The sequence below is a fragment of the Gallinula chloropus genome (genome assembly GCF_964237585.1).
Source record: "Gallinula chloropus genome assembly, chromosome: 8".
In the NCBI taxonomy this organism is placed as follows: Eukaryota; Metazoa; Chordata; class Aves; order Gruiformes; family Rallidae; genus Gallinula; species Gallinula chloropus.
In genome coordinates, this window is record NC_140093.1 from 14,442,997 (window position 1) to 14,456,062 (window position 13,066).

The following is a 13,066-nucleotide window of genomic DNA, read 5'->3' on the forward strand; positions in this document are numbered from 1 at the left end:
AAGGTGTTTAGCTCATTGAGGTTTGTTTCACATGTGGTTTGTGAAGGAAGAAGATTTATTTAGCACATGCTTTGGAATGGCACACATGACTTTGACAATATACCCTCTAGAACTGAAAAAAAACGTTTAAAACTCTTAGAACCTGAAGGCTCTGTTCAGTCAATTACTCTGATTTTAGAAATAGATTATAAAAGTTATACTACAAAAATATTTCATCTTCGTATCAATCAATGGCTGAAAGGTTTAAAGACTCTCCTTCTATCAATGAAGTTATATTTAAGGGGGGGAGCACGAGTCTTTTGTATATCTTCAGGAGTAACACAAGCTCCAAGGTAAATATTTGGAGGTCGTACATCAAGAATCAAAGGGAAAAGTCTTTCAACTTTACAAACAACTCCTGATTTGTGAAGGCAAAAAAAAAAAAAAAGAAAAAAATCATGAAAAGGAGAACAAAACCAGCAGCAAGGATTGATTTTTCTAAAGAGAAGAATGTACAAAATCAAGAGAAATTACGATTGATACAACACAGGAAGGTGTAATAAGCAAAACTAAACATTGTAACAGAAACCTTTTGAAAACGGTTTTCCCCCCTTCCCAGCCCAAAAGAAAGCACTCAAAAAGAAACAAGGAACTATTCTTTTAGGATGAAAAAAGTACAACAAAGAGTTGCATTTCCTACTTAAATAAGCGAAACCTGCAGCTGGTTTGCTAGACATCTATGGCTGCAGGCTCATCGGGTTCCAGTTTATAGGAGAATCGTCTGCAGCAAAGGCTATTGAGAGAAATGCCACACCTGTTGACCCGGGTCGGGCTACATCTCCCCATCAGTCGTTCCAGCATTCTTCTAAGAGATGTGCATGCTGTTTCCCCATCTGAGAAGCAGCACATGGAGTCCAAGCAGTTGATACCTGAACTTGCCTCAGTAAGCTGGAAGGAGGAAATAGAAAAAAAGCAATCAGTACTCTTAGACTCCAGCAGTGAAGATATTATCAGCAAACTCAGCAGGTTTTCTTAAAGCTAGAGTGTTGAATACTTTTCAATTTTATTGGAGAACTACAATGATCAATAGCATTACCATTTCCCTTCCTAAGGTCTATATATGCTAAATTTCCATCTTCCCAAGGTTTGCCCACAGCCTGGGTGAACATATGGAAACTGTTTAGCACCTCTGCTGCTCATTGTTGGAAACAAACTGGTTAGTAATTCTCCGTGTTACAGCTGTGATGAACCCCTGGGGCAGAGCATCGTGCGGGTTAAGCTGCGATGCTTTGATTTACCTCAGCAGAGGTACAACGATTTATACAAGCTATGGGTCTGCCCTGTTTTAAGGGGAATGTACCAGGAGGAAGCTCCAGCCCAGGGCTGCAGGTTAAAATGCAACAACCTGATTGTAAGGAATAATTTTTCCTCAGGAAGTACAGAGTGCAACTTCCTACAGGGATTTACATTCTACCTCCACCACAGATACCCTTGGCTTGGGGTAAGGGACAAAAGCACATTCCCAGCTTAGTGAACATCTTTTATCTAAATGTAAACAAGGCTGATGTTAGAAAGCTTCAGTCATGTTCATGCCAGCACGAAGAGTAATTCAACATTCACATAATAAACTTTCTACTGTTCATTCTTAACAGGTGAGAAAAAGACCCAAACAAAATGGAAGTAACAGAGATGCAGGGGTTTAAGTGAAGTGACATCTACCAGTGTGCTCCTCTGCAGCATTTCTGCACCCTAAGCAACTAGAATCTAACAGGAACCTAAGTACTGCTGGAGAGAGGATATCCCAAACTGACTCCAGTATCCTTTCAAGCGAGTAAAAATGTGGAGTGTGGAGATGCTTAATTTCACTTTAAATTCCCCACAAGTGCATCCTGTCAAATGCTGATCACGCAGGCTAAATTTAAGCATCCATTATCCTCCCCTCACTCTCAGACACCAGTGAATGAGGAAATCTGGGAGGAGGCATCTTCGTCACTGACAGAACACACTCACCAGCTTCCTCCAACTTTTCACCATATGACCAAAGGCTGCTGACTGTTGTCTGAAGAGTTTGGTTTCCAACTCCAATTTCTTTCCTGCCACCCACACTTGCCCAGAACCACAAGGAAAGAAAAGAACCTCAGTTTCCCACGGGAAGGATTTACTCTGAGTGGACACATCGCTTCCTACCCCCTGCCCAAAACATGTAACTGGACAGATTACAGCTTCCTAATGGAACTACTATCCTACAAAGGAGGGGCAGCTAACAGAAAGGAGAGGCATGTGGAAATCCCAGCAAGTAGGACAAAGGGGAACATGCAGACAGAACTGGTGTTTCCATGCATCTTTTCCTATGCCTGTCCGTCCGCAGCTCTCTCCCACGTTCACCATGGTCCCTCCAGATCTCCTGTCACACCACGTGACACAATACGTACAGGACTGTCAGTCATGAATGGACAGAAGCCATTACAACCTGAAACCCAGGATTTGACTGCTGCAACTCAGAGGGCGTTGTGCAGGCACAACACACACTTCTGACTCACACTCACTTGGAAGGTCTTCCGGACACAAAACAAACATTCACTGCAACAATGCCCTTCTGTAAATACCAGAAGACAGGAGCAGCAGCATTACAACTGACAGTTCCATAGGGGGTTTTGATTAAAACCAAACCAAACCAAACCAGAAGACACCTTGAGTCCCTGCATGCCCTTATTTGATGACCGTCACAACTGGTCACAACCCTGCTGTTGCAGAAGACACCATAAGTAGCAACAGCACAACATGCAGCATTGCAGTACTAGCAGATATGACCTTCACACGACTTCACACTGTGCTCACAGTGTATCAGACCAGAAGTTACACTGAGCAGAAGGAATTCCCATTAGGAAGTCAGAAAGCAAGCTCCCTGCTGCATACACAGTGATCCTCACAGCTGAGATCACAGTAATACAAAAACTCTCACATTCCTACACTTAGGAGTTTGAAAATATTTACCCCACCCATTATCTCGAAGCAAACCAAGGAACACCTTAACATTACTGCAGAAGATCCTGTTACAGTGGTTGTATGTAGGATCAGACAGACCAGACCTCTCCACCGCCTCCTGCAATCTGCTGATCTGAGAGCTAGCAGCCTGAGGTATCACTCAAAGCATGGCAGAAAGAGGAACCAAACTAGCTTCCATGGAGTGCACCGCTCAGCTCTGGTGCTTCCTCTTCACTATATCTCCTTTGTTCTTCTCACATTACTCACAAAAAGCCAGGGCCATGCTTGAACCTCAATTTACAGAGATGTTGGTATTGACCCCTTTTTAAAAATCCAGCAAATGTCACCTTAAGATAAGCCTGGAAACAGCATTTATGTTTTATCCAACTCACAGTTAAGTGTTTAGTAATACTGGGAGAGCATCAAGGACAACAGAAGAATAAATTCAAGTTTTATGTGTAGGTATATTGTGTATCCCTCCCTGGTGAACATAGGTTTTGGTATTGACATTCACTACCTGGAAGGAAGATAAGATAATTATACTAAAGAGTCCCTTTTCTCTCTTTTCTCTCTGTGGCAGCCACGTATAAGCATAGTTTAATATCGAAGTAAAACCTGGCATGGTAAGGCAGTAGAACATACTGGTCTCTCAAGACGTGAAACAAACTCTCAGACAGCAAAAGGCAGGAGAGACAACGCTTTAAAAAAGTATAGAGAAATATCTGGTATTATTCACATCTGGGCTGCAAATACAGTGTTTTCATAAGGCAAGATCCAGGATCACAGCAAACATAATACTTCATATGATAATGGCCCGTTCCATGTAATAAATAAAAAAACAACTGAAGCACAGAATTAAAGAATGATTCAGCTTGATAAGGAAAAAAAACTATGATGCAAATTTTCTTGTAGATATCAAAAATATGGGTATTTTGGAGATGGCTCCATGACTGTCTATATATGACAGATATAAATAAATATATATACACACACGTAGAGTGGGAGTACTACCTAGTGAACGTAAGAACTGTCGGGTAGGCTAGATGGATCTAGCAGTTGCCTATTGTCCTCCCCTCTGTGCCTGCTTTCAGCAAAGTCACATGCTGAGCTGACTGAACCCTTATCTTCTTCCATCTAGAAGGACAAAAAAGCAACAAATCTTATAAAGCACCAGGCTTGCATTGCTTTACAACATTTTCATATGAACTTTCACTTTACAGATCTGTTCTTGAAAGAACAAGGCATATTTACAAGGTAATGAGGTAATGTTTTCAAGTTAATAGGTGGAGCAAATGCAGTTTGTCAGTGCAACAAGTATTAGAAGCGTTCAGTGGTTTTGGGCACTACAGACTACAAAAGGGAAAACACAACAAATTTTAAATGTATTTCAATTTTGGGAATTTTGTTTTCCCCCTTTCCTGCTTGGTAGAAAGGATCATTTCAGCTTGTCTTATTACAGGGTATTCTGTATGCCACAAGACAGACGTTTCAACTAAACACTTAATCACACTGAAATACAGAGTTGGGACTTTGCTGAACAGGAAATGCATTAAGAGCACGGAAGCATATTTCTCCAGAGCCCAGGTCCTAGCTGCCAACATGACTGATGCCACATGGATGTTTCAGAAGATATATATGAGACTGTTGTTACTATTCAACATTAGGTTAAAACTTGCTCCCTACTATAAAGCTCACTTTCTTTAACCCTTAATATGCTGCATACCAAAATCCCAAGCAATTAGACAACTAATCTAACAACTTTGCTGGCACTTCTGTTTTCAATGTTTTTCTAGTTTCTCTGATTTTCATTGCCTTGAACCAAATAAACCTAAAAAATGCCAAATTATTTCATTCCTTCAAAACCATCTTCGGGTAAGTAAATATGTGCACTTTTGTGACTGAAGATAAATATGAAATAGTCGATTGTTCTTTCATTTGTTCCTCCTTGGGCGACAGATTCTGTGGATTAGCTAACAGATGAGTACACACTATGCCAGCGCAATACACAAACCTGTAAAGGAAGATATTACCCTTGCTCCAAGTTTAGCATATTAAGATGTGCTGGTACACTTCACTAGTGCCAGTGCATGTTTGCACTTGAATAGCCTTCTTGGAAATGACACGTTCCTGACAGCAAGCATATGCTGTACAAGGAACAGAAACCTGTCTGTTCCCAACTCCTACCCAGCGGGGTTGGATGGGAGATGAAAGTTATTAGGAGGGGAATCCTATGAAACAGTAACTAGAGGAAAAATACAGACAAGCAATGAAGGCCATAAAGCCAGGGCCAGAGTCTGGAGGTGTGGGGACAGCTACAGTGAGCAGGTCTATAGAGACAAAGGGAAAACAAGGCAACAATAGACTCATGGGCCTGCAGATGGGGAGGGAATGTGGTTTGGCTGTGCTAAGGGAAATGCTACAGCTTGAGAGTCCCCAAAATGTTAGACACCAAGAGCCTTCCCTGTAAATAAAACCCTTTGTTGTGTTTTACATTTCCCTAGTGCTCTGTACAGTCGTAACACACTGCACAAAGGTAAAAACTCTACAAACATTGTTAATCCCATCCCCATCAGTAGAATTAAAGCATTTACCTGAGCCACACTTCTCACATGTGGTGTAAGAATTCTGCCAGTTCTTATGAAGCACAGAGACAGGTCTACTTACATACATACATTCATAACAGCTTTGTTTACAAAGAAAAAACTGAAATGGGACACAGTGGGGCCCAGTACCCCATGACCTGTATTTCACATCTTCCAAGAACAGGAGAGACAGCTACAGAGGATACTCAGTCAGTCTCAGTCAAGCATAAAGCCTCTGCCTGACCTGTGCTGCCCGATCTCCTCTTCATCCCAAATTACAGACGTGACAGCACAGTTCAGAGGCAAGCAGAGATTAACAGGAACACACAAGACCGCATTTCTGACTTACAGGAATCACATGGACACTTAAAAGACCCCCCCCTCAAAGCTCTTACCCACACACATCACAAATGTACTTAATATAAACTGGAACTTTTTTCACAGACTGTGAAGCCTACAGACATAAAAATTCATTCTAGCATCCTACTTGTCTTATAGTTTGCATTCATAAAGGTATTTTCCTTTCGTGGGCACAGTACAAGGCACAGCTCAGTTTCACCTAGGCTATACTCCCTTACGGTGTTTAATAGCTATTTAACAAACAACAAAAAGCTGCCAAAGTCTGTTCATCGCTATACATGTATTCTGCAGTCACAAAGGATACAATTACTGGGTGGGGATGTACAAATGAGGCATAACAAAATTCTTCACCTGTTTTGTGTCACGTTCCTACAGTTTTCCTTGCTTTCCCTGCTCTCCTTTTGGAAAAACAGCTGCCTTGGACACCACAGAAACCAAACCACAGTCTTCACTCCAAATGAGTTTTTATTAATTCTGTTTATTAATTGATTTTCCTTTTTATTGTTCTAGGTAAGGATCCACAGGACAGCTTCTGAACTTCATCTGAAAGTTCTGAATAAAAATTAGAGAAACCCGAATCCTTGTTTCTTTCTTGCTGCACTTTACAACTTCATCTGTATAGGATAAGACACTCTGTGCTTCAATTTCAGGTACCTTACTATTAAGATACTCCAGTTACTGTAAGACACTCCAGTGTAAAAATTCTGACACACAAGACAACTGGATTTGCAGAATCATTTACTACTCATGGGCAAGACAAATTTCCCTTTTTTTCACCCCCTTGCCTAAGTGTAATGAAGAAAATCCTCTTGTTAGTAAGAATTCTGCTGTTTTTTGTATTTTAATAACTACAGTGCTGCCTTTCTAGACAGCTTTGTTTTTCTTTTACCATCCAGTTGCATAGCCCTTAAAACGTGTTTAGTTTTGGCAGGTTTTACAGAATCTTTCATTATAAAAGCTCTAGTGTATATATAATGAACCTCAGAATTCACTTTAGTAACTCAGTGAGAAAAGAGAAGTCTACGGGAAATGTAGACCAAGAATTTTAAAAGCCAGCTTGTAAAAGTTTTTGCAGAGGAATCTCCCCAGTACGTTGCTAAGCTGCCTAAAATTGAAGAGGTATAATGCAGTTTTCCTGTTTTAAAGCAAGTAAATGCCAAATTTAAAAAGAACCTAACCAAAAAAGCCCTTGCCACTCTCTCCCTGGGGAGCTGGGAAATCTGCTGTGTATCACAGTGTGACAACTAAGAGCTAAACGTGATCGCCACTGCAAGCTTTGCCTTGCAAAGGCAAGTCAGCTTCCTGTCTCTTGCTTTCCCTCAGTAAACAAACAGCCAGTAAGTCTAAAAAATGTAGGTTGGTTGGTTTTCATAGCACCTGTTTGCATGTTTTTAAATGACACAGTCACCGTCAAAGTATTTAATAGGAACCAGTTCCTGGCATTAATTCTTGCTACACAAGTAGGTAAGATTGGGTTAAAACATCAAATAGGTTGAGGCATTACTGATGCATATGAGTGTTTTAGCCTTACAGATGCCAATCAGCATTTGATAGCACTTCATGTACTGAACTCCGTGCGTTTGAAGAGTTTGAGAATCACAATGGTTCACCTTACACAGACACATGTACCCTTTGATCTTCTGACAGATTTTCTAGGACTTTGTAGCCAAATGCCTTTAGGAATATGTATCCATACACATTGAAAACAAACAACACTCACTTGACAGATGCACAAAACAAACACAAAAAGCCTCAGCCGCCACAGGGGTATGAACCCACCCAAATTTACAACATTTTCTGCTCTTTCAACACAAGTGAAAGCAAATTAAAATGGCAAACAACTCGCAAGAAATTACTGTCTGGACCTTCCTGTCACAGCCTTAGAAAGCTGAAATTATCCAACATGCAAAAAGCACTATTAATGTTGATAATAAAGAAATTAAAAGCACTATGACCATGCTAGAAACGGATTATTTAGAAATGGATGCAAGAAGAGCTAGATCTGTATTCTGAAAGTTGAGCATCATGCTAGGGATGTTTTTTCCTACAAAGCACGTCCAACACATGCTACTTAGGAGAAGCATTTACTTAAGAGAAGCATTTGGCTCAAAAACACAGAGCAAAGCCAAGAAATAACCAAACTGAATGTATCTGCACTACAGATATTGCCCTCTCAACCCACTAATATTCATGCCTCTTCCCATCTCTCTCAGCGCTGGTTAGTTCACCTTCAGCATGCATAAGAGTTGATGAGGAACTGTCCCTCCTACTCTACCTAATCTTGCTCAGCTGATTCCTTGCCCTGGACAATGGCTGCAGTGCGATGAACTCGTCACTTAAAGCAACTCTGTTGGAGTACATCTACAATTGGACAGAGAAGGGATGGAACATACATGTCAGTAAGTAGCAGCAGTAATTTTTCTAAGAGAAAGACACAGGACAAGACATTGTTATTTCAGTGGAATACACATCATATACAGAACATAAGCCTGGTACCTTCAGGACAGCTCTTGGGATCATCACAACCAGCAGGACCATTCTGAAGTGTACCTTAGCTTTAATACCAAGAAGAGGGCCGATAGACTTTTACATCTGTACTTTAGCAGACATCTCTATTCAGTATTACTTTCTCCCCTCAATAGTGCTGTGATTTATATTTACCCAAAGATTTAGATTTGATTCAGATTTACCTTACTCTCCACTTCCTCCTATAGGATTCTGTAGCAGACCTATAGTCAGAAATTACCCAGAAGCTACTTCAGGGCAACAGACCCAAGTCAAACATAAGAAGATGGATTTTCTTTAAGGCCAGCAAAAAAACCTGAGAACACTGAAATAAAGTAACATGCACCCTAAGTCCCTCTGTAAGAATCAACTCTGGCTTGCCTGTCAAATTTTTTTACATACTGACTTCCCAAACTGGAACAGACAGATTTTTAAGTTGTGACAGAACATTTACATTTAGAAGTTTATCTTTAACTGAAATCTCCAGGTGTTTCTCTCACAGTAGTTAAAATCCTTTGCTCTCTTACAAATAACTTTGCTACACGTGACATCTGAGGAGAGACAGACTGCCTCTGATACTATGACCTTAAGCAAAATAAAATACACAGAATCAACTTCCTTACATACTCAGTAGAGTAAGACGGATGTCTACAGGTACAGTGAATTCACAGCACTATGTGGGTAACTTGCAGAACTACTGTGCTCTTAGTTTTGGGAAAATTAAAACAGGGACAAGAATTTTCAGTTGAGAATCCTGTTTTGCTCACTGCTTCTGGGAATGTTTTATAATTTAAATAACAAATAGCTATGAAATCAGGAGTAATTGATCTAAACAATTTATCTTGTCCTGATAAAAAGTTAGTAACTGTAAACTAAATTTTTCCTTTCCTGAATATGTAAATATACTAATTTAGTCCTACACTTAAACATGAATAATTAAAACTACTCAGTTACATGGACAGTGCACCTACACTACAAAAACATACTTAAATTCACTCCTTCAATGACTTCAACAGAAAATTTCTCAGTGTTTAGACAAAGACATACTCCAGACTCATTCCATCTGCAAGTCAGAGCCCTCTCCTCTGCTTTGAAACCGAAAGAAAAATATTTAAACAAATCTAATGAGGCATACTCAAGAAAGAAGCACTCTGTCACTTCTTGACAATATATGTGCTAAGTTGGTCATCTGTTCTAAGGGATGGTCAAGATCCCTCCTACTTCCTCACTACAAGAACAGCTGATGAAATTCAGTGGGGTTGATTCAAAGTAAGAGTGGGGAAAAGCTCAATGGACTAAATCTCAAGAAAGGAATAAATAGGTGTCTTCCTTTCACAAGTAGAATTTAACTACAATTTCACTATCAGACAGATTAGACTGAATGGCTGCTGAAGTATTTTTGTTCAGATTTTAAATACTTCAACTTTGCAGATCAGGAATTAAAGTGTTTTCAGACAGACAGTATTTTGGTAAACACAAATGTTAATGCTGGTCATTCAAGGTGCAAAGTAGAATGGGAATAAGGAAAATACCAAGATGACTATTAGAGATGCACAAAGCAAGCTCCCAATGGCTGTGAACCAAGCTATAGCCACAGGAAAGGTGTTAGACATTCATCAAGATTCTTAAAGGCAAGAAGTCCAACTATGTCCTTGACAACACAGCTGGAATGGAAGCAAACTGAACCTGGAAATTCTTTAGGATTCAGAAATCAAGAGACTGCAACAAGTATTATCAGAATAAAGCTAAGGAAAATGATGCAAGCTTTCTTCTTGTCATTTCAAGCACTTAGGAACCTGAAAAACATCAGCAAACATACCAATACACTGCCAAGCAGCTGACATACTGGAAGGCAGGAAAGTGTTCAATCAGGATTGCCACTAGTTTGTTTGTTTGAGGTTTTGGGTTGGGTTGGTTTTGGGCGGGCGGGGGGCGGGGAGGGAAAGAAGAGATAAGTTACATTACCTACAGGGTTTTTTTTCCTAAATTAAGACTCCCTAAATAAAAAATTGCAATAACATGCAATCAAGAGTCTTATCAGATCTAGCTGAACAGTTTTCTGAAACTTATTAGATATTTACCTTGTCTTTCAACTACTAAATTCCAAGACTGGAAAAAGCAGCTATTACAGTTCTGAAAAGGGACTAATGGATACTTTGGCTAGGAAGAGGTTTGTCAGCATGATGCTGATCCTAGATAACATGAAAGAGTGTCTCACATGGATTTATTTTTTTTAAACACACAAATTAGAAGGATAATTTAGTCAAACAACATGCACTCACATCAAAGTAATTTGGCAGTTAGGTGCTAAAGGTAACAGTACTGATGTAATGCAGATAAGGGTTCTGTATGGGACAGAGCTCAGTGTAATGTGGATTAAGCAACCAGGACACCACAAAATCAGTATGGTACAGGAATGGGCCAAAAACTGTTTCAGAACAGAACTGCATGTGGGAGCTTTGTCAATGGGATTCTCCATTCCCGTTCACTTTTTTCCAGGCCCTACGCTATCTGACTGCTTATCAGTGACCTGGGAGAAACCAACATCATCACTTGTAGATGAGGAAAAAAAAGCAGATTATGACAGCTTATTGAAGTATCTTGTTTTGTAAGCTGAATACAGCTGGGGGATTCATCATTTCCATACTTGGCACTGATGTACGCTGTGCTGGAATATTGTGTCCACTGGCAAAAACCAAAATTCAAGATGAGGTTTAGGAATGGCAAACATTACAAGAGAAACACAAGAGTGATTGAAAGACTGGAGAACAAACTTTTTGATAAAAAATGGAAGTCCAATCTACTCTTCAGTGAGAAAATTAACTTGATCATAAACTTAACTATGAATAAATCAAAAAATTGTTAATGGAATGCTTTTCTACAGAAAAACTGTAATAAGATAAAGTGCTGAAAGCAGAAACCAGAGACAGTAACTACTAGAACAATGGGTCAGAGTGACTTCTCCCTGTCACTAAAAAGAAAACAACACTCAAACATAATAGAGATACTGACCTAAAAGAGCCTAATTTCAACAGAACTATTTCAAGGTGTTTTCGCAGCCTGTGTCAGGCAAAAGGACGATCCTATTATCACAGCTTATCTTTAGACCTCTTCTAGGAATTTATGAAAATGCCAGACGGGTAATTATCCTTAATGACAGAATCAACAACCAAATGTGTGATGTATGATATGATCAAGATTTAAGAAATATTGACTAAAATTTAAAGTCCTACTAAAGTACTTTTTAAAATTATTGTTTTCATCACATTTTAAGAACTATTCAGTGTCAATTGCAGTTGAAGAGAAAGCTTCTAATTCCTAGGCAAAAATCAGAACAAGTTGCCATCTTTAAAGCAGTATAAAAATGCAGATGATCCTCTCATACAGTTGCAAGCTGAGATACAAAAGACTGACCTCTTTATGAATAATTCTACTGTTAATATGAATTAATTAAATATAAGTTATTTCCTTATAAAACAATGTCTTCATTTTTAAATTTTAAATTAACAATTACCTCTTGAATTGAGAACACTTCCATGCATTAAACATGACAGCAGTGTAAGAGGATAATTAAATATCACAGGAAAGTAATTAGCTTACAAGACAGAACAACTGTGTAAATATTGATCAATTTGGATACAAAAGTGTAACATTACCTGAGCTTTTTCAGTACTTGTTGGTTGCAGATGTCTGTACAGCACTTTCTTCACAACATCAAGAAACAAACAAGCAACTACTATGAGGATTATGGCAAACCAAGCAGAACCACTTGACAACAGTTGAACAAATACAAAGTACATGTCCTGGGTATGTAAAAATGGCCTGAAAAGTTAAAGAAGTGGCAATTAGTAAAAGGAACTTAGAGAAACAAATGTACAGCACAAGCAGGCTCAGTGAATCTCAACACACCTAGCAGCAAGTCTCTCAGGATACAGAGCTACAGCTACATGGTGTCCATATCCATGCAGCAACTTGTCCAGCCTGATCTGCAAAGAACTACTGGGGAAGCAGGGTACCAAAATTTGGTGGCAAATATTCTGGTTTAGTTTTAAATTGTGTTGCAGGAAATCAATCACCATCCTATCCCTCCAAGACTCCAAAATACAAGCAAAAATGCATCATTTTACAGATTCAGAGCCCAGTATCTTCATTTTGGTTGCCAACATTTACCTATTTACATCACACCTTTGGGAGCCTATCTGGTCGCAAAAAAAGTAATTCCTGTCCTTGTGCATGGGGCAGCTTAGCAGCACTGCTCAAATTTCTCAAAGTATCACCAAAAGTGAGTGACTATGCAACAGCTGTCACAAAATTCAGAGCAACATGGTAGAACATAATACTTTGGTGTTTTTTCGTATCTTCACCTATCATATGTGCTATACAAAGGAAAGGAAAAACAACAAGAAGAAAAGAATCACTCACCAGATAATTCCCCCATAAAACAAGGAGAATATGAAATAAAATACAATGGATCCCCAAGTAACAAAATGGTTTATCCATGTCCAGAAGTGAGTTTCTAGTGCCATCTAAAACAAAGAGAACATCAATGAACTTCCTTTTTCCTCCCACTTCACAGAAAATGATTGCTACTGGTCTGAATTTAGGAACTTTCAGCTCAAACACTAAATATGGTGACATTCCAAAATTACAAGGAA

General features: G+C 39.3%; 1 protein-coding gene across 1 annotated transcript in view; it reads right to left on the reverse strand.

Moving 5' to 3' along the window:
* Positions 1-290: 290 nt before the first annotated feature.
* ATP11B (ATPase phospholipid transporting 11B (putative)) overlaps positions 291-13,066 on the reverse strand; it is a gene marked incomplete at its 5' end in the record, with an annotated part of 59,119 nt that continues 46,343 nt past the window's right edge. The window contains 3 exons of the mRNA XM_084267570.1: positions 291-927; positions 12,068-12,233; positions 12,834-12,937. Of these exons, the coding sequence (XP_084123696.1) occupies positions 709-927; positions 12,068-12,233; positions 12,834-12,937 (489 nt within the window). The 3' untranslated portion in view covers positions 291-708. The remainder of the gene's footprint in view (positions 928-12,067; positions 12,234-12,833; positions 12,938-13,066) is intronic.